At 34.6% G+C, this 23,941-nt stretch overlaps 1 protein-coding gene across 1 annotated transcript; it reads right to left on the reverse strand.

The window, feature by feature from the left end:
- Window positions 1–1,334: 1,334 nt before the first annotated feature.
- Window positions 1,335–11,203, reverse strand: LOC140170509 (uncharacterized). The gene is made up of 14 exons (XM_072193865.1): window positions 11,074–11,203; window positions 10,439–10,552; window positions 9,741–9,854; window positions 9,067–9,180; window positions 8,067–8,180; window positions 7,439–7,552; window positions 6,485–6,598; window positions 5,538–5,651; window positions 4,936–5,049; window positions 3,802–3,915; window positions 3,251–3,364; window positions 2,830–2,943; window positions 2,073–2,186; window positions 1,335–1,390 (listed from the first exon to the last, which is right to left on the reverse strand). The coding sequence occupies exons 1-14, from the start codon at window positions 11,201–11,203 to the stop codon at window positions 1,335–1,337; spliced, it is 1,554 nt and encodes a 517-aa protein (XP_072049966.1).
- Between the last annotated feature and the right edge of the window lie 12,738 nt (window positions 11,204–23,941).

A 23,941-nucleotide genomic window follows, 5' to 3' on the forward strand; every position in this document is an offset into this window, starting at 1 on the left:
GCGACGGTACGTACACATTTAGATGTGAAGTGGTGAGAGTCAACAAAAAACTTGTCTTTGGAAAGTAGTGCTTAACGCAAATACTTTGTTTTGCATTACATGATCATTTTCGTAGCTACATGATCAATTTATTTACAAGATTCATTCATAATTTCCTGGGTGAATATTAACTCCATAAGATATATAGAGAATGTGGCATTTACATACACATATAGCAACCAACGTGTATTAGGTAGGGGATTAAGTAAGACCTTTTGACAGTGACCTCATGTTTTTTTAAATATGCAGTACTTGTTGGTTAACCAAATTAAAATCAAAAAAATGTTCACCTGTAATGTGAAGCTTACATTAGTACGTTCATATTAATATAAACTCACCTTTTTCACAATTGACTCCATCCCATCCAGAAGCACATGTGCAAGTGTATGATGCCCCAATATCATTGCATGTTGCTCCGTTAAGGCATGGTGAACTATCACATGCGTTGATCACTAAAAAGTCAAACAGAGTCTCCATTTTATATTTTTTAGAGTTACATGTGATTTTGTTAACGATCTTTGAACATTTTTTTGGTTGGTGGCAATATATGCTTTACAGAAACTGCAGATGGATGTTTGTTCTGTACTTCGACATTGAAGTTGATTCCCAGCATATTATAATTATGTGTTCAGGTTGCCCAAGATATAATTATATGCAGTCACAATATTAATTTCCAATGAATTTACATAAGTACTTTCTGTTCTCAAAATTCGTCAGCCTGCTACGCTAATTGTCCAAGTCATTTTTTGTAATTTTGAGAGCAAAGAACAAATTGCGGTTCAAGCATGCATCAGTTACGTAATCACCCTAATTATGTCAGATTATTCCTTTTCATTTGTATCATTATCATTTGTTCTTGTGCAAAGATTGGTGAATAAATATGTTAAAATGCATGCTTGAACCATATTTTGTACTTTTTCTCAAAATTACAAATATGACTTAGACAAAAAGCGTAGCAGGCTGACGAATTGATATTAGGAAAGTAAGGTGCGATGTCATACAATTATATTATACGTTTCTATATCCTATATGGTGAGCTAATATACGGACTAATCGATAGGCTATTTGTATAAGAATACAAGATTCTCACGAGCTCGCATACGCTTTAAATTGATACATAAGTAGCTCACCTCTTTCACAGTTTACTCCATTCCACCCAGGAGCACATGTACAAGTGTATGATGCTCCAATGTCATTGCATGTTGCTCCATTAAGACATGGTGAACTATTACATACGTTGATTACTGAAAAATTCAAACAGAGTATTCAATTTCATTGTTAGGGTCACATAAAATCTATGTATATATGTTTCGTTGGTTGGAGGCAATGTATGGAAGTTTGTTCTGTGCCTCTATAGCAAAGGTGATTTTCCATGGCATGGCATTATCCATGTGACACTTGGCCTGAGATTAAATATATCTACTGTCAACATTAATTCCCAATGTGATAACATATACTGCGCCAAAAGAGTATCCTTACACTTGGAAGAAAAATCCTAATTTTAAAACTAAACCATATTTGGATAAATGTATTTGTTTAATAGATGCACTATCTAATCCGGCACTTTATGGCATTTGATTAGACGACGGTCCAGTTTTAAAAGTGACAAACTGGCCTATTCAAAACTCCATGCACTAGACATTTGGTTTGAGAGTGGTGAATGGCTAATTTATGCGTGCCTTTAGTTTAAAACAAAAGGGACAAAGAAAACTGAAACAAAAGAACTGACAAATAAAATGGAAGTTAGGAAAAGTACAGAAAAATACAAACTGAAATAAAAACTGGTTTAAATTAAGCTTAATTGAAGAAACTGTGTTGTCTCTTTGTTGCGCTTGTTGAAATCCTTGCTCCTTGTATAGACCAGTTTGTCACTTTTAAAACGGATTCAATTGCTTGTAACTTTACTTGTTGAGATTCAATGTGGTGTCATAATGTGCAGGATTAGATCTATGTGCATCTATTAAAAATACAAATTTACCTCCAATATTGTTCCGTTTTGAAATCGCAATTATTTTTCCAGTATAGATACTTACCTATCTCACAATTGACACCGGTGAAACCCAAAGGACAAGTACATGTATAGCGCCCTCTTCCATCATTGCAGATACCCCCATTCTGACATGGTCTACTTGAACATTCATTTATATCTAATGAAAAGGACACATTTACACAATAAAAAAAGGAGTTACTTCGAAAAAAAATTAATAAGAAATAGTAAGGAACAAAATTAAGCGAAAAAAGTTCATTCAGGTTTTCAGAGCAGGTGCTATGTGATACAGTTATATTATACATGTATGTTTCTCCATTCATGATAGTAAGGAGTAATAAATGAGCTGATTGATGAATAATACAGGCTTGCTTTAAAGAAGAAGGATGGGAATAAATGAAATGATAAAACAGGAAACAAGTACGAAAATGAAGCGCAGAAGAATGCAGACCAATGAAAAAAAAAGCTAAAAGAAATTCAAATAAAATAACATAAAAAACAAAACAAGAAAGCATAAGAAAATAAGAAAGTAAACTGCAGCGAAATCAAGAGAATGAGAAGGACATGTAAATGCAAAATGAGAAGGGCAAGGAAACCTGATGCCTGGTGTTGCAGACGCAACAACTTCTTATTTCGCATCTGCCACCAGTATAACCAGCGATACATCGACAGGTGTATTGATTGATACACTGAAACATATTTTAGATTTACCTATGCCCAATTTTCTACAGTACATAGTCCTGCTATGTGCTGTCAATGTGCGATTCGACAATATAAGTGAAAATGTCAAGTAGTTAACTTACTGATTTGGCAGTTGGTACCTGTCCAACCCACTATACATTGACACGTATACTCGTTGATACCATCAATACATGGAGCACCATTCAGACATGGGTTGGGATCGCAGTCATTAATATCTGGAAACATGGACATGAATAATTAATAACTCAAATTTTACACGAATGCACTAACTGTTCATATTACATTATACCAGTTTATTCCGCCATGGGCGGATTAATTCTGAATTTACTCTTTATTTAGATGAATTTTGTCTTGGGTCCCATCTCTAGCATGGGAAATTTGCTATATCTTTATAATGATTGTTTGTACTAGATTCTGGTGTTTGCATCTTATTTTGAAAGAACCAATGTTTAATTGCAATATTTTGAAATCACAAACAAAAACTGAGTGCTATGATGTACGAGATCGTGCTACGATACTTACTGATCTCACAATTCTGTCCGGTGAAACCCAAAGGACAAGTACATGTATAGCGCCCTCTTCCATCAGTGCAGACACCTCCATTCTGACATGGTCTACTTGAACAGTCATTTATATCTAAAAAAGGACAAATTCATCAATAAAAAGGAGTTACTACGAATACAAATAATTAATAAGTTAAATGTAAACAAAATTAAAAAAAAAAAGTTCATCCAGGTTATCAGAACAGGTGCTATGTGATACAGTTATATTATATGCGTCTCCATTCATGATAGTGAGGAGTGATAACCAGAGTAAACTGCAGCGAAATCAAGAGAATGAGAAGGCCATGTAAATGTAAAATGAGAAGACCAAGGAAACCTGATGCCTGGTGTTGTAGACGCAACCACTAACTTATTTCGCACCTGCCACCAGTGTAACCAGCGATACATCGACATGTGTATTGATTGATACACTGAAACATATTTTAGATTTACCTACAGTACATGGTCCTGCTGTGTGCTGTCAGTGTGCTACTCGATAACATAAGTGAAAATGTCAAGTAGTTAACTTACTGATTTCGCAGTTGGTACCTGTCCAACCCACTATACATTGACACGTATACTCGTTGATACCATCAATACATAGAGCACCATTCAGACATGGGTTGGGATCGCAGTCATTAATATCTGGAAACATAGACATAAATAATTAATAACTCAAATCACAGGTTAAGATGACAGCCATCTGTTCTATTTCCCTTGACTAAATGCATAATTTTACACGAATGCACCAACTGTTCATATTACGTTATTCTGTCGGTCCAACATCCGGGATATCTCTAGTCTTGGGCCCAAACTGCATGTGGCTCACGGTTTGTTATGAACAACAGAAACCGGCTGTGAAGGAGGCAACATACCGATGCTGTTGGAGTGACATTCAATTTCGGAAAAAACGACACTCGACCATGGAATTTAATTTTAAGTTTGTCAGTATACATGTATAAACGGTAAATCAAGTAAGTTTCTTCCCCTCTGAAGACTTAGAAACGGTTGTTTGATTCCACTGACTATTTGCGATCGAAATTTACATAACACCAATGACAGAAACCATCAACAAAAATCGAATCAGGGACCTGTTTTCACTCGACCGTGAGTTGCATCATCAACCGGAAGTGACGTGGCACGGACCGACAGAATACTAGTTATTCCGCCATGGGCGGTTTAATTCTGAATTTACACTTAATTAAGTGAATTTTGTCTTGCGTCCAATCTCTAGCATGGAAAGTTTGCTATATCTTTATAAATATAATGATTGTTTGTATTATATAGATTTGGGTTTTTACATCACATTTTGAAAGAACCAATGTTTAATTGCAATATATTGAAACCATAAACCAAAACTGAGTGTTATGATGTACGAGATTGGGCTACGAGTATGCATTTTCCCAAGTTGGCAATAATAATTTCCTTCATTTTGTTTATGCATGAATTTCTTGTGTTGACCTTCAAGATGTCTCTTTTTTCAGAAAAAGAGATGAGGTTGTTGAAGATTTTAAGAAGATATGAAATGTGCTGTATAGGTTTTTTTGTTCATGGATGAAAATTACTGTAATCAATAATATCTATTGAATGACTTATTCCAAATTGACACCTAACACATTCAAATCGGTTAAAATTTGACGAAAATAGGTTAAGTAGTTAACTTACTGATTTGACAGTTGGTACCTGTCCAACCCACTATACATTGACACGTATACTCGTTGATACCATCAATACATGGAGCACCATTCAGACACGGGTTGGGATCGCAGTCATTAATATCTGGAAACATAGACATAAATAATTAATAACTCAAATCACAGGTTAAGATGACACCCATTTATTATATTTCCCTTGACTGAATGCATAATTTTTACGAATGCACTAACTGTTCATATTACATTATACCAATTTATTCAACCATGGGCGGGTTAATTCTGAATTTACACTTAATTAAGGTGAATTTTGTCTTGGGTCCAATCACAAGCATGGACAATGTGCTATATCTTTATAAATAGAATGATTGTATGTACTAGATTTTGGTTTTTGCATCTCATGTTGAAAGAACCAATGTTTAATTGCAATATTTTGAAACAACAAACCAAAACTGATTGGACCAGTGTGCTTCACCTTTCACGACTTAATTGATAAAAAACACCATTTCAACAATTTGTTACCGGGAAGAAATATATTTTAGATTTACCTCTTCCCATTTTTCTACAGTATGCATATAATATGGTGTGCTACTCTTCTTTAAGTATTTGACTTACTGGTTTGGCAGTTGATTCCTGAATAACCCAATACACATCGACACGTATACTGGTTGCTACCATCTATACAGGTAGCACCGTTAAGACATGGGTTGGAGGCACACTCGTCAAAATCTGGGAGTTGAATAATATTTAAAAAAAAACAGAATTCATTATAAAACTTTCTAATAATTAGGAAAGTACAACTATGGGGTGGGGTTGGATGTTTGTATAGCTGTTTGTTTCAATGTTGCAATATTGGCGCTGATTAAGCTTCTGCCTACAAAATGCATAGTGTGTGTTAAGGTGTGATTGATGTAAATTCTAGCAATTTGACATGCGGGTCACCATTGGAGTTTGAAATAAACCTTATTTGATTTTGTAAAAAAGTTATAATTTGCTCCATTAATTAAACATGTATGAGTTTGATATGTTACAAAATGACAATGCAGCGAAAAAGAGCAGGATATATTTAAATACCAGCTACACGCGCAGGCTATCATGAAGAAACTCAAGAAGGACATAGCCAAAGAACATAAAGATATTAAAGAAGAAGGATGGGAATAAATAAAATGAAAAGAACAAGAAAGAAGTACGAAAATATAACGCAGACGAATGCAAACCAATGAAAAAGAAGCTAAAAGAAATTCGAAGAAAATAACATAAAAAAACCAAGAAAACATAAGAAAATAAGAAAGTAAACTGCAGCGAAATGAAGAGAATAAGACGGACATGTAAATGTAAAATAAGAAGAACAAGGAAACCTAATGCCTGGTGTTGTAGACGCAACAACTTACTTATTTCGCATCTGCCACCAGTATAACCAGCGATATATCGACATGTGTATTGATTGATACACTGAAACATATTTTAGATTTACATATACCCAATTTTCTACAGTACATGGGTCCTGCTGTGTGATGTCAGTGTAGTACTCGATAAGCGAAAATGTCAAATAGTTAACTTACTGATTTGACAGTTGGTCCCTGTCCAACCCACTATACATTGGCATGTATACTCGTTGATACCATCAATACAGAGAGCACCATTTAGACATGGGTTGGGATCGCAGTCATTGATATCTGGAAACATGGACATGAATAATTTTAATTATTAAAATATCTATAACTAATATTAATTTAAATATCACATTGAAGCAATACCTAACAATATCTCTAAAAATTTAGGTATTATGCATAAGTTAAAATATTTTATTCCTAAAAGTATAACGTATTGTATATATTCTTCATTGATAATGCCGTATTTGAGCTATGGTATGTTGACTTGGGGAAATACACATATGATTTATTTGGACAAATTACAGAAGAGTCGTAAAAAACATTTCTAAGAGTGATTTTAGGGCTCATTCAGCTCCACTATTCAAAAGTCTAAAGATTCTCACTATCTCTGACATGTATAAATATTATCTTGGAATCTTTATGTATAAGCATTCTGTTAATTTATTACCAATATTATTTAAATGTTATTTCATGAAAAGAAAAAAATGTCCATACCATAAACACAAGACGAAAGAACGATTACCAGTTGGTTAGAAATAAAACGGCTTTCTCATCCAAAGGAATAAGATCATCATGTCCCATTTTATGGAATAAAATATCTCATGACACACAAAATTCAAATTCTACTAACCTATTTAAATCCAAATTTAAATCTGATTTAATAAGTCTTTATGAGTAAGGTACACATTTTCAAACCATTTAAAAATACTTCATACATTTATTCAATCTTATTATTTAAAAGTTTAAGCAGAAATGAAATATGCTGTATAGGTTTTTTGTTCATGAATGAAAAATATTGCAATCAACAATATCTGGTAAATGACTAATTTTCAGTCCAAATTGACACTTAACACACTCAAACCGGTTAAAATTCGACGAAAAAAGGATAAGTAGTTAACTTACTGATTTGGCAGTTGGTACCTGTCCAACCCACTATACATTGACACGTATACTCGTTGATACCATCAATACATGGAGCACCATTCAGACATGGGTTGGGATCGCAGTCATTAATATCTGAAAACATAGACATAAATAATTAATAACTCAAATCACAGGTTAAGATGACATCCATTTATTATATTTCCCTTGACTGAATGCATAATTTTACACGAATGTACTAACTGTTCATATTACATTATACCAGTTTATTCCGCCATGTGTGGGTTAATTTTGAATTTACACTTACTGTAGGTGAATTTTGTCCTGGGTCCAATCTCTAGCATGGAAAGTTTGCTATATCTTAATAAATATAATGATTGTTTGACTAGACTTGGGTTTTTGCATTCATGTTGAAAGAACCAATGTTTATTTGCAATATTTTGATACCACAAACCAAAACTGATTAGACCAAAATGTGCTTCACCTTTCACGACTTAATTGATAAAAAAACATAATTTCAACAATTTGTTACTGGGAAGAAACATATTATAGATTTACCTCTTCCTTTTTTTCTACACTATGCATATAATATGGTGTGCTACTCGATTACTACTAGTAAGTAGAAATATTCTTCAAGTATTTAACTTACTGGTTTGGCAGTTGATTCCTGAATAACCCAATACACATCGACACGTATACTGGTTGATACCATCTATACAGGTAGCACCATTAAGACATGGGTTGGAGGCACACTCGTCGACATCTGGGAGTTGAATAATATTTTTTTTTTAAAACCCAGAATTCATTATAAAACTTTCTAATAATTAGGAAAGTACAAAAGTACAACTACTAGTGGATGGGGTGAGGTCGTATGTTTGTATAGTTGTGGATGGGATGGGGTGGATGGGGTGGGTTGGATGTTTGTATAGCTGTTTGTTTCAATGTTGCAATTTTGGCGCTGATTATAAAGCTCCTGCCTACAAAATGCGTATTGTCTATTTAGGTGTGATTAATGAAAATTTTAGCAATTTAACCTGCGGTCACCATTAGAGTTTGAAAAACCTTATTTAATTTATAGAATAGTTATAATTTTGCTCTATTAATTATACATGTTTAAGTCGGATATGTTACAAAATGACAATGCAGCGAAAAAGATCAGGATATAATCAAATACCAGCTACACGCTCAAGCTATCATGAAGAAACTCAAGATAGACATTGCCAACAATAATTAGAAGAAGAAGGAGGATGAGAATAAATTAAATGACAAGAACAGAAAACAAGTACGAAAATGAAGCGCAAAAGAATGCAGACAATGAAAAAGAAATTCAAAGAAAATAACATAAAAAAGCATAAGAAATAAGAAAGTAAACTGCAGCGAAATCAAGAGAATGCGCAGGTCGTGTAAGTGTAAAATAAGGACAAGGAAACACGATGCCTGGTGTTGTAGACGCAACCACTTACTTATTTCGCATTTATCACCAGTATTATAAACAGCGATACATCGACATTTATTTTGATTGATACACTGAAACATAGTTTAGATTTACGTATAGGGGCCTATCCAATTTTCTACAGTGCATGGTCCTGCTGTGTGCTGTCAGTGTAATACTCGATAATATAAGAGAAAATGTCAAGTAGTTAACTTACTGATTTGGCAGTTGGTACCTGTCCAACCATTAATACATTGACACGTATACTCGTTGATACCATCAATACATGGAGCACCATTCAGACATGGGTTGGGATCGCATTCATTAATATCTGGGAATATGGACATGAATAATTAATAACTCAATTCACAGGTTAAGATGACATCCATCTGTTCTATTTCCCTTGACTGAATGCATAATTTTACACGAATGCACTAACTGTTCATATTACATTATACCAGTTTATTCCGCCATGGGTGGGTTAATTATGATTTTACTCTTAATTTTGAGTTTTTGCATCTCATTTTGAAAGAACAAATGTTTAATTGCAATATTTTGAAACCAAAAACCAAAACTGAGTGCTATGTTGTACGAGATTGGGCTACGAGTATGCATTTTACCAAGTTGGCAATAAGAATTTTCTTAATTTTGCATATGCATGAATTTCTTGTGTTGACCTTCAAGATGTGTCTTTTTCAGAAAAAGAGATGAGGCTGTTTTAGAGTTGTAGAGTTAGCCGATATGAAATGTGCTGTATATGTTTTTTGTTCATGGATGAAAAGTACTGTAATCAACAATATCTGGTGAATGACTCATTTTTAGTCCAAATTGACACCTAACACATTCAAATCGGTTACAATTTGACGAAAATAGGATAAGTAGTTAACTTACTGATTTGGCAGTTGGTACCTGTCCAACCCACTATACATTGACACGTATACTCGTTGATACCATCAATACATGGAGCACCATTCAGACATGGGTTGGGATCGCAGTCATTAGTATCTGGAAACATGAACATGAATAATTTTAATATTAAAATAACTCAAATCACAGGTTAAGATGACATCAATCTGTTCTATTTCCCTTGACTGAATGCATAATTTTACACGAATGCACTAACTGGTCATATAACATTATACCAGTTTATTCCGCCATGGGCGGGTTAATTCTGAATTTACACTTAATTTAGGCGGATTTTGTCTTGGGTCCAATTTCTAGCATGGAAAATTTGCAATATCTTTATAAATATAATGATTGTTTCACAAGGTTTTGAATTAAATCAAATACTGGAACTTACATTTTTTTGCAACTACGTTGCGTCTGAAACCATCAGACTTCATCAGGCAACTGACCCGCTCACGGTTGTTTGATGGGATTATTTATTAGTTTTTTTAATTACAAACCAAAACCGAGTGCTATGATGCACGAGATTGGGCTACGAGTATGCATTTTACCAGGTGGGCAATAAGAATTTCCTTCATTTTGCATATGCATGAATTTCTTGTGTTGACCTTCAAGACGTGTCTTTTTCAGAAAAAGAGACGGGCTTGTTGAAGAGTTTAAGTAGATATGCAATGTTAACTGACTGATTTGGCAGTTGGTACCTGTCCAACCCACTATACATTGACACGTATACTCGTTGATACCATCAATACATGGAGCACCATTCAGACATGGGTTGGGATCGCAGTCATTAATATCTGGAAACATGGACATAAATAATTAATAACTCAAATCACAGGTTAAGATGACATCCATCTGTGCTATTTCCCTTGACTGAATGCATAATTTTACACGAATGCACTAACTGTTCATATTACATTATACCAGTTTATTCCGCCATGGGCGGGTTAATTCTGAATTTACACTTAATTTAAGCGGATTTTGTTTTGGGTCTAATCTCTAGAATGGAAAAGTTGCTATATCTGTATTAATATAATGATTGTTTGTATTACATTTGGTTTTTTGCATCTCATTTTGAAAGCACCAATGTTTAATTGCAAAATTTTGAAATTACAAACCAAAACTGAGTGCTATGATGCACGAGATTGGGCTACGAGTATGCATTTTACCAGGTGGGCAATAAGAATTTTCTTCATTTTGTATATGCATGAATTTCTTGTGTTGACCTTCAAGATGTGTCTTTTTCAGAAAAAGAGATGAGGCTGTTGTAGAGTTTAAGCAGATATGAAATGTGCTGTAGGATAAGTAGTTAACTGACTGATTTGGCAGTTGGTACCTGTCCAACCCACTATACATTGACATGTATACTCGTTGATACCATCAATACATGGAGCACCATTCAGACATGGGTTGGAATCGCAGTCATTAATATATGAAAACAGGGACATGGATGAAATGTGCTGTATAGATGTTTTGTTCATGGATGAAAATGACTGTAATCAACAATATCTGGTGAATGACTCATTTTCAGTCCAAATTGCCACCTAAACACATTAAAATCGATTAAAAGTGGACGTATTAATATTTTCTTTTGATTTAATACTTGTTCAATTGTCTTTGTCATATCAATATCAATCGAATGGCAATAAAATTCCTAGTAGGAAAAGTTTCAAAATACCAGTTATACCACATCCATCCATCCCTGGTATACTCAGAAACGGATTTTACTATCAATGCATATTATCTGTTTTTGACTATAACAATGTAAACACGAGCAAGGTCCTAGTTTATTTGCTTAACAGGTAGTGCTGATAATGAATTGCACGCTAATTGCATCTGAAAACAATTAAAAAACTGCTTATTTTGTAAACAGATAATACTCTGTGATTATTTATGGATGAAATTAAGGGAAACGCTAACAATGAAATAATTAATATATTAAACATACATTTTCGCGATAACCCAAAGGGCTCAAAGCAACTATACATACAGTATGTCCGTTTGGGGCACCGTTTTCGAGTTTACCCTATAGTGCAAATCTTAAAAAACGTGGGCCCATAAAAGGGATAAAAGGGATGCAAAGTTACCACCCTAAATTTGGGGTTTCTGAGTTTTTTGGGGTCCGAGTTAGTGGGGTCCACGTTTGCGGACACTCGGTACCCGCGGGTACACAATGCATGATCACACACTTTTAAAATGTTTTCATAAACGAACTCACACAAGCTTACATTGATGCATTCATATTTAGAGATAATAAGTAAGGATAAGTTTAAAAAAAACACTTAACTTAACATTAACTTTGTGTGTAAATTTGATTTTCCAGCACATGATATGTGTTTAGGTGGCCCAACATTAAATAATCTGCAATCACAACAATTACCGATGAATCTACATATATACTTACTGATTTCACAATTTACCCCAGCGAAACCCAAAGGACAAGAACATGTATAGCGCCCTCTTCCATCAGTGCAGACACCTCCATTCTGACATGGTCTACTTGAACATTCATTTGCATCTAATTAAAAGGACAAAGTCATCAATAAAAAGGAGATGCTTCGATTAAAGTAATTAATAAGAAAAAATAAGGAACTAAATTAAGATAAAAAAGGTACGATGTGACACAATTATATTACATGCTTCTCCATTAATGAATAGTGAGTAGTGATCAATGCGCTGATTGATTTATAATACAAGCTTTTCACAAACTCACACAAGCTTGCATTGATGTATTCATATTAAGAGAAACTGTAAACTGTACGTATGTGTAAATTTGTTCTGTTTCCTGATATTAAAGTTGATTTTGCAGCATACGATATACGATCAGGTGGTCCAACATTAAATAACCTGGAGTCACAACATTAATTACTGATGAATCTGATAAGGATAATGAACTGAGTGCAATGCATTAGTCAACATAATCGCACGCGCCTTGGAGTTATTGCATTTCGCTCGAGAGCCGAAAGGCTCGAGAGCTAAAAGCAATAACTCCATGGCAAGTGCAATTATCTTGACGAATGCATTTGCACGAGTACATTATGCGTCATATACTTGAGTGTATTAAAATGATAGGCAATATCAATTGCTGCATTCATTATATTAGTTTGAATATTAGGAAAGATATCTTAAATTTTAAAAACACCGTCAGATTACTGACCAGGTAGCATTTAACTTTATAAATTAGCTATCAATGGTATCGATTGCGCCATACGTCACACTTTAGTAACTTATTCACGCATGGTTTGTAACCAATTGACTTTATGTTGTGATTATTTGATCGTGGTTCCGAGCACAGAGAGCATGAACCAGTTGACCTAGAAACGATCGATTTTGACGTCCCACTAGTACGACGGCGATGGATATGTGAGAATAAACTTATATAACAAATATCAACGGGACTATATAGTTCTGTAATTTGAACTTTAACATCTACTTATATTAAAACACACGACAGTGGAATTTTACAATTTGCACTGTATAAAGCATGATATTATGCGCTTGTGTGTTTTTCACGGGCGTTTATATGTTATTTTAGATATAGGCCTACATGTATTTCATTTGTAAAATGTTGAATATTTAGAAATGGTGTCATCTGGTATATGGCCCCCCTGTTTTTAATTAATAGAAGCTCGATTATTCTCATTTGATGTTTGATTTATTTGGGTTCATTAATCATAATTTATGGCAATGATAGTTGCAAAATTGAACACAGTTTGTAACCTATGATTTACATCGTGCGCATGAAAAAATACCATAAACTTTACCCTATAAATATTTTAACACTACAGAATGTATATTCGTACTTTTTTGATGGTATATATATAACAGACACGTAATTGGTTTTGTGAAAGTAGTCTTTCTAGTATTTGAGCGTGCACGTATTATCTAAAATCTTTTTTGGCGTGCAGGTTTATATAATTTGGGCTATGAAGGGTAGTTCGCGAATATAATGCACGGGAGAAGAATACATAACAATGACTAGAAACGTGCACTAGAAGTATATACAAAGATACTTACTTATCTCACAATTGACTCCAGTGAAACCCAACGGACAGGTACATAAATAGCGCCCTATTCCATCTGTGCAGGTACCTCCATTCTGACACGGTCTACTTGAACATTCATTTATATCTAATAATAAGGACAAATTCATCAATAAAAAGGAGATACTTCGATTAAAGATAATTAATAAGACAAAATAAGGAACTAAATTAAGAGAAAAAAAAAGTTCATCCTGTCATCAGGACAGGTGCGATATGACACAATTATATTACATGCTTCTCCATTCATGAATAGTGAGGAGTGAGCAATGCGCTGATTGATTTATAATACAAGCTTGTCCCAAACTCACATACACTTGCATTGATGCATTCATATAAAAGAGAAACAAAACAAAATAAGTATAAAAAAAATAATTTAACATTAAACTGTGTTTGAAAATTTGTCCTGTGCTTTGATATTAGAGTTGATTTTCCAGCACATGATATGTGTTCTGTTCATATTTATGCTAAGACGCTATATAATTTCCGTTTGTTGTTTATTGTGTCCAGGTGGCCCTACATTAAATGATCGGCAGTCAAAACGATGAATCTACATATATAGATACTTACTGATCTCACAATTGACCCCAGCGAAACCCAAAACACAAGTACATGTATAGCGCCCTCGTCCATCAGTGCAGACACCTCCATTCTGACACGGTCCACTTGAACATTCATTTATATCTAATGAAAAGGACAAATTCATAAATAAAAGGGAGTTACTTCGAATAAAAATAATTAATAAGAAAAGGTAAGGAGCAAAATTGAGAGAAAAAATGTCCATCCTGTCGTCAAGACCGGTGCGATGTGATACAGTTATATTACATAATTCTCCATTCTTGAAGAGTGAGGAGTGATTGATTAATAATACAAGCTTGTCGCGAACTCACACACGCTTGCATTGGTGCATTCATATTAAGAGAAACGAAGTCAAGATAAGTAAAAAACTTAATTTAATATTAACTGCGTGCGTAAATTTATTCTGTCCCTCGACATTAGAGTTGATTTTCCAGCACATGATGTGTGCTCAGGTGGCCCAACATTAAATGAACTGAAGTCACAACATTAATTACTAATGAATCAACATAGATACTTACTGATCTCACAATTGACTCCGGAGAAACCCAAAGGACAAGAACATGAATAGCGCCCAATTCCATCACTGCAGACACCTCCATTTTGACATGGTCTACTTAAACATTCATTTATATCTAATGAAAAGGACAAATTCATCAAATGAAAGGAGTTACTTCGATTAAAAGGGCATTTCGTGATCCACAGCCTCATCCCCCCACTGATCTCAAAAAAAGTTGAGATTTTTATATCACTAGAATACTTTGGCTACATAATGTTTATGTACAAAATATTTCTTGCAGATTAATTCGTTTAGCAAAGATATCATGAAATTTGAATTTCGTTCTGGTGCACCAGAACGAAATTACAACGTATTGTCTATGGAGCAGTGTAATACACATAATCATGCATAACTCGCAAACGCAAAATCGGAATCAACTGACATTTTGGGAATATGCTTTTTTCGTGGATATGTACTGACAAATGTCATAAAAATAGGATGCTAGGATCACGAAATACTCCTTTAAAACAAGTAATAAGAAACATTAAGGAACAAAATTAAGAGAAGAAAAGTTGATCCCGGTCATCAGAACAGGTGCGATGTGACATAAATATGTTACATGCTTCTAAATTAATGAATAGTGAAATGTGACCAATGAGCTATTTGATTATACAAGCTTGTCACGAACTCACACAAGCTTGTATTGATGCGTTCATATTAAGAGTAGCAAAGAAAAGATAAGTAAAAAACCCCAAGACCCACCTTAATTTAACATTACCTGTGTGTGTAAATATGTTCTGTGTTTTGATATTAAAGTTGATTTTGCAGCATGTGATATGTGTTCAGGTGGCCCTACATTAAATGAACTGCAGTCACAGCATTAATGTCCAATGATTTAACATAATAGATACTCACTGGTCTCACAGTGGACTCCAGTGAAACCAAAAGGACAACTACATTCATAGCGCCCTATTCTATCAATGCAGTCGCCTCCATTTTGACAAGGTCCACTTGAACATTCATTTATATCTAAAAAACATGATAAATTGATCAATAAAAAGAAGTTACTTCGCTTAAAAATTAATATGGTGAACTATCACATGCGTTGATGACTAAAAAGTTCATTCAGAGTCTTCATCATTTTATTCCAAAACACGTGGTCATTTAAAGATCTGTGTGGTTGGTGGCAAATGGATGCTTTACATAAACTGTGGGTGGACGTTTGCTCTGTGTCTCGATATTAAAATTGATGTCCAGCACATAACATGTGTCCAGGTGCCGCAACATTAAATGATCTGCAGTCATAACATTAATAACCAATGGATAAACGTAGATACGCACTGATTTCACAATTGACACCAGCGAAACCAAAATGGCAAGTACATACATTCACACGTGTTCAGTAGGCCCTACATTACATGATCTGAAGTCATTAATTACCATTAATCAACATTAATTACCAATGAATCCACATAGATACTTACTGATCTCACAATTGACTCCAGCAAAACCAAAAGGACAAGTACATACATAGCGTCGTATTAAGTCAGTGCAGACACCTCCATTCTGACATGGTCCACTTGAACATTCATTTATATCTAAAGAAAATGACAAATTCATCAATAAAATGTTGTTCATTCTATTAACAGTAATGCATAAGAATAAGTGAGAAAATACGATAGAAAAGTCCGTCCCAGTCACCACGTGCGATGTGAGACAATAAATACGTTTCTCAATTCATAGACATGATAGATGGTGACTAGTGAATGGAGTGATATCAAGAGTAAACAGACTTCATAACCTACCATTTACGGTTACATTAAATGACGTAGTAACCCTATTGCCACTGATATCCACAGCTGTGTATGTCACTGTTGTAGTGCCAATAGGGAAGGCACCTCCAGGATTACGATTTGATGTCAGTGACATCTCAATATAGTGGAGACCAGCTTCAAATATGACCTCAAGTTGTGGAGTATGAGGCTTTAGTTGGTGACGTCACCATGATGTATCATCATTTTCATCATGGAATATTAGACGACCCAATGAATTGAATCGCCAAAAAGCCCATCTCCAGATCCTGGGATTGGTCACAGGTGCGAGGTCAACCGATATAATTATAAGCTAACTGGGTAATAATATAATCAGGACAGGTGCGATATGTGACAAATAATATATGGCTACATGTGTCTTCATTCATAAATGGTGAATTAGTACACCGAGTGATATCAAGTAGTCAAAACATATACTTTATAACCTACCATTTACGGTTACAGTAAATGACTCAATAACCCTATTGCCATTGATATCCACAGCTGTGTATGTCACTGTCGTAGTACCAATAGGGAAAGGATACCCAGGTTCATAATTTGATGTCACTGTAACTGATCCAGAATTGTCAGTGGCTGTAGGTTCAATCCAGGAAATAATTGCTGTGTCTGATCCAGCGTCTACATCTCGCACTATGTTATCAGGGATACCGGATATGATTGGGGCATCGTTATCTAAGAAAATAAGAAATAAAGATAATTTGAAAACGTTTTTAAGATCTACTACTGCCGGATTGTTTCGAGACCTACTACCGCCGGACTGTTTTCTTACAGTTGTATGTGTTCTTTTTTGTTTAACAGGTGTTTTGTTCATTGGTTCTCGGATAATTGTTATATGCGATATGGATTGGTATAACAATGGTGAGATGGCTCAGTTCTGACATGAGCATGTCAAGTAGTTTTACATATGCAAATGCAAAACTATTATTGAACAATTTTGATGAAGAGTTCCCCCAAATTCATCTGCTGGAAATCGATTTTTCTACCAGGTCGCCAAAAAGAGGATGTTCTGTAAAATTGTGGTCTTTAAACTTGAGTGGTTTAAAACAAGAAATATGATGAAATTTGCTAATATGGGGATTCCACCTTCTGCTCTTAATTGATAATAATGTCTTTTCGTTCTGAGAATTTTATGAATGAGAAAATCGTGCTTCGGTGCTTGATATGACCTGCCTTTCCATTGAAAATGTTGTTATATAGAATTAGTGGTATATTACCATATGCAATGGATGTTGGTCTAACACACGGGAGGGGGGGGGGCTCCTATTGTTACCTGTGCACCATCCGCGAGAATCAACTTTTGAAAAGCATCCTAAACAAGGATTTAACCCTGGGCTAAAACGATACCGTAAACGGACTGAATGCATAATTTTACACGAATAGGTAATACGTGCCTGTTTTTAAACCCTAAACTGGGATATTATTGCTTGCATCAAATTTCACACCCTAAAGAAGGATTTCTATGGTATTTCTAATATTAACATGATCAACTAGTATGCATACTTGTTTTATTTTTTATAGTTATTATCAGCCACCTTATACAGTTACAATAAACGGTTTGATGACGTTATTTCCAAAAAAAGATTCGAATCTTTCCTAGTAGAATATTTGGCAAGTCGGAAAAAATCTCAATTAGATATTGCTTTTAGCAACGTTCATTCGAATGCCACTTCCTAACTGTTCATCAGCTCCTAATGCTGAAAATCTGAGTAATAATTCAGACGCAGATCAGAAACCCAAGTGTTGTCTGGAATCGTGTATCGGAACCCCGATGACGTAACTCATACATATTAATGAGATGCTAATATCTCCAACAGTAACCTACCTGATACGGTAACAACAAATGATTCGATAACCGTATTGCCATTGCCATCCACAGCTGTGTAAGTCACTGTCGTATCACCAATAGGGAAGGCATCTCCGGGATAATGACTTTGTGTCACAGTAATTGATCCAGAATTATCAGTAGTTATGGGTTCATTCCAGGTTATAGTCGCTGTATTTGATCCAGTGTCTATACTTCGATCTATGTCATCGGGAATGCCGGTTATCACTGGAGCCTCGGTATCTGCAAAACGAAAGTGGACAAGAATTAAAAATATCATGAAAACATTGAAAATGTGTTTAAGACTTACTACTGCTGGATTGTTTCTTCCAGTTGCCCACGATTTGAAGATATTTTAACTTTCTATTTTCATTCGTTTCGAGTAATTGTTATATGCGATGGGTATTTATCTAACAATGTTGAGATGACTAAATAGTCAGTACGGATGTCAACATGATCAGCTAGTATACTTATTTTTGTTTATGTAATAATAAACGGTTTGAAGATGTCATCGAGGGGTATCAAAATAATTAAAATAGTTTAGACTCGTTAGTTTTTTCTAGCTGAATTTTTTTTGCAAGGCGGAGAAAATACAAAAACACTGTCTTAAAACTTGTATACAGTGGTTCGTATTAAGGATTTGATTCGAATTGTAAATCGCATTCCACTTCATAACCTACCAACTACGGTAACAACAAATGATTCGGTAACCATATTGCTATTGCCATTCATTGCTGTGTAAGTCACTGTCGTATCACCAATAGAAAACTCATCTCCGGGATAATGACTTTGTGTCACAGTAACTGATCATTACAAGAATGTTGCATTTGGAAGAAATAAGCTACATATGTAATAAATTTCAAAACTGAAGGGTACCAAAAGACTGTACTCCAGTCGTTATCACTGCTTTAGTGGTTTGCAGCCTTCAGATTTTCAAAAAGGGCAGTATACGAATATTACTTTTCAAAATGTGATGATGGATCACATTAAGACAATTTTAAAATCATATTTTATGGTCTTATTATAAACATTCACAAGAAACAAGTGCCCTCTCAAAATTTCGTCATAACATCGTAAGGTAATGTTTTACACAAATAAAACGTTCAATGTCATGCCCAAATATTGAAAGGGGGACTTATTTCTTGTGATTAGAAGCCTGACATGATTCATTTGGAATATCAGCTGGACTGTCTTACCCTCAACGGTAACAGTAAATGATTCAATTACTTCATTGCCATATAGATCCACTGCTGTATATGTCACTAGCGTATCACCAATAAGGAAAAAATCACCAGGGTGATGACTTGATGTCAATGTAACTGATCCAGAATTGTCACTTGCAATGGGTACCGTCCAGAAAACGGCAGCAGTTGACGAACCAGGGTCCGTAGTTTGGTAGGTAATTCCTGGGTTTCCAATGATAACTGGATCTTCTGCATCTGTATTTAAGAAAACAGTTTTTCCATTATGTTTACGTTATTGTTTTCATTTTACGCAAATGTACATCTGGTATGCAACAATGATATAGCTGTTGTTAAACTACAGCAGTTTGTCTAAAAGTCAAAGTCAAGGAAACACTATAATCTATATTATACAAATAAATCTGAAGCGAGTTGACAGATATATTCGCCAAACAGATATAACGCTAAATATGTTTTGTTTAGTAATTGTTTAGCAATCGGCGCAAGATAATGTTGACTATTTATTGGTTTAAAGTATATTATATTGATATGAATCGTGTATAAGGTGATGGTTTCACAATTATGCAACATACAAAATTAATCGGTCTTTGTTGCATTTATTAAGGGCTTATCAAACTGACTGACATCGTCAGTAGCTAGTGATTATAATAATAATAATAATGATAATAATAATAAAAAAAAAAAAAATAATAATAATAATAATAATAATAATAATAATAATAATAATAATAATAATAATAATAATAATAATAATAATAATAATAATAATAATAATAATAATAATAATAATAATAATAATAATAATAATAATAATAATAATATAACAACATTTATAAAAATAACATGTATAAAATTATACATTAACAACAATTCGGTAAAATATATGTCAACATGTCTTGTAAACAAATGAGTGTTTAGGGACGATTATATATTCATATATTAATAGTACGTACAGGGTGTCCCAAAAAAGGAGGCCCCTCATTGCGCCCTCTTTTTCGCCTATTTTTGACAAATTGATCAAATATATTTTAATAGTTAAAGAAACCTTTAATTCTTAGCTTTAATAAACCAAAATAAATTTTTCAATCGGCTCACAACTTTTGAAGATATGCTCTTTTAAAGACAAGTATCCGTTTTTCACTCTGTCCACGGATAGCAAACAGAGTGGTTGGGATGGGTCTTGCTGTGGAGTGACCTGCAAGATCACCATACCTCACACCACTTGATTTCTTCATTTGTGGCAAAATCCAAGACATTTGCAAATGTATTACTACTATATTCGCAAGTATCCGGCGCACAAGGTTGGTACGCAACGCAATTGATGCAATGAGGACTAGAGCTTAAACCTGAAAGGAGGCAACCAGGTAGAGGGCAGAGCAGCACAGTAAACTCACTTTAGAAGAACCAAAGACAAACTAAACATCCCTTTTCAGGGCTGTTTCTTTTATTCCAAAAAGAGAAATGACTTATGTTGTCAATAAAAAGAAAGCAAGAAGCAATAAAATAAAAAAGTATAAGAAACAAAATAAAACAAAAAGGCATAAAATAACCGAGATAAACATAAGTTATTGCAACTATAGTAAAAGAAGTCCCATCCCACATCAATTTCGCCCAAATTAATGACACTTAACAAAATCCATAACCCATAAACCCACCGGTAAAGTTTTTTAAGGTTATCATCGAGGAATGCTTTATATTCATGCATGGTATATTCACTTTGAAGTTTTGAAGATTGAATTCAATCTTTGAAGTAGCCAAACCTCCTCCGTGGACAGAGTGAAAAACGGATACATGTCTTTAAAAGGGCATATCTTTAAAACTTATAAGCCGATTGAAATATTTATTTCGGTTTGTTAAAGCTAACAAATAAAGGTTTCTTTACATACCAAAATATATTTGCTCAATTTTTCAGAACTAGGCGAAAAAGAGGGCACAATGAGGGGCCTCTTTTTTTGGGACACCCTGTATTATAAGCTAGATATATCAAATTAATTGACATTAGAAAAGGTCCTTAAACTTCTGGTCATTTCTAGAATTTCGAATGTTGCATTTGAAAGAAAGAAGCTTTGTTTTATATTTCAAAACTAAAGCGAAGAGACTACACCAATGAGACTATACCAAAAGAGTCCCGACTCAAAATTACCTCGTCTCGACTCAAAATTAACTCGCAGCAAATCCATTTATTTGATTTTTCTTTAATGGAGGGAAATCAGTGTACCTCTGTCATTTTTCAAGTGATCGTGTTAGGCGCTTAGAGCGAATTTTTGGCCCAACGCGTTACACGCTTATCGCAAACAACAAGACAGCAAGAATCGAAGTTTGGAGCAGGTACAATATCTGCCCACCATGACGACACGCAACCATGCTGGAGTCGGTACTCATTGGTTCTACCTCATTGTGGCTATCAATCATTTTGAGGCACCTTGTCAAGTGCATTTGAATTATATACATTGATTAGTTACAGTTATAGAAGGTTACAGTTATCAGTTATATTGTCATGGTGCATACCTTGTACGGTAACAATAAAGGACCTAATGACCGTATTTGATGAAGAATCTACTGCAGTATAAGTCACTGTTGTAGCGCCAATAGGGAATTGATCACCGGGTGGATGACTTGATGTTATAGTAACAAATCCAGCATTATCAGATGCTGACACCTCCATCCAAGACACTGTAGCCCACGATACGCCCATGTCAGTGTTCTGTCGAATGTTGTCGGGTATATCAAGAAATACTGGAGATTCGATATCTATGTGTAATGAAACGAGATAGAAGAAGAAGGAAAAAAAGAAGTCGATTGTATAACGGATTGTTATTCAGAAACCCAATAACAATATAACAATATAATAATTTATAAACTCTAAGGTCCGTATGCACAAAAGAGTTAGACCGGGTCTAAAGTTAGACCTGGTCTAAGTGGAATTTAGTACCAGGAGAAATGACATTTTCCTTTACATTTGCTTAAGTTATTTTGCATTATTTTTAAACTTTTCATTTAACAATGTCTCTGATAGCACTAACCATACAGTTAACCCTAACCTTATCAATAATCTTAACTTGAATTGTCCTTACCACAAAATTTACCCTTTTCAGACTAATGAACCTTCAGACTAATTAATTGCTTCCTTATTCATATAATAACGCGGTCACCGTGCACACGTACACGCGTGATAGTCACGATATGTATATACTGCTCCAGGTATCCTTACACTTGGAAAACTAATCACAAAACTGAACCATATTTGGGTAACTTTGTTTTTATGCACTATCTAATCCGGCACATTATGACACCCCATGGAATCCAATGTGACTTCAAGAAGCAAAGTTACAATCGTTTGATTAGACGAAGGTCAAGTTTTAAAAGTGACCACCTGGTCTATTCAAAACTCCACGAACTAGACATCTGGTTTGAGAGTGGTAAATGGCTAATTTGTGCGTGCCTTTAATTTAAAACAAAAGGAACAACAGAAAACCGAAACAAAAGAGCTGACAAATGAAATGGAAGTTCTGAAAAGTACGGAGATGTAAAAAAACTGAAATAAATACCGCGTTAAATAAAGCTGTATTGATGAAACTGTGTTGTCTCTTTGTTGCGCTTGTTGGAATCTTTTTGAACCTTGTATAGTTGTCACTTTTAAAACTGGACCTTCGTCTATTCAATTGCTTGTAACCTTACTTTTTGAGGTAAAATTGGATTCAATATGGTGTCATAGTGTGCAGGATTAGTTTTGAAATTGTGATTATTTTTCCAAGTGTAAGGATACTTTTTGGAGCAGTGTATGTGACAAATGTGTCTGATAGTGACGTGTGCTATGTGACAAAGCTTTAGGTTAGTCAAGCTTGCTTGACTAGTTTTAAGTTAGTCAAGCCGGCTTGACTAGTTTTAAGTTAGTCAATAACTTTCATTTCGCAATACTAAATTGCGCAACCGCTTTGAACATGCATGTATGGAAAGTTTGGAAATGACAACCTGGCACTATCATCATTGTTAACAACATTACTGTTGCCATTAAGAGAACGCATCACCCCTGAAACTTCTCTACCTTCAAAGTTTGCCTCTACATCTTCAAATGCCTTGAAGGATCTGCACCTCAATATCTCGTTGACTTAGTTTCACTAAAACAACCCCATTCCGGACTCGTCACAAGATCTTCAATGGACATAACTCAAATAACTCCTCATGTTGGCAGAATTCAAATTGGCGACAGAGCAT

This window comes from Amphiura filiformis, chromosome 14 (genome assembly GCF_039555335.1).
Source record: "Amphiura filiformis chromosome 14, Afil_fr2py, whole genome shotgun sequence".
In the NCBI taxonomy this organism is placed as follows: domain Eukaryota; kingdom Metazoa; phylum Echinodermata; class Ophiuroidea; order Amphilepidida; family Amphiuridae; genus Amphiura; species Amphiura filiformis.

What these genes read in the sequence shown, in the direction of transcription:
- LOC140170509 (XM_072193865.1), bottom strand. Translation starts at nt 11,203, where the DNA reads ATGTCCCTGTTTTCATATATTAATGACTGCGATTCCAACCCATGTCTG. An exon ending in AGGTACCAACTGCCAAATCA is followed by an intron (nt 10,553 to 11,073) that starts GTCAGTTAACTA and finishes CCATGTTTCCAG; the next exon opens with ATATTAATGACTGCGATCCC. An exon ending in AGGTACCAACTGCGAAATCA is followed by an intron (nt 3,365 to 3,801) that starts GTAAGTTAACTA and finishes GTCCTTTTTTAG; the next exon opens with ATATAAATGACTGTTCAAGT.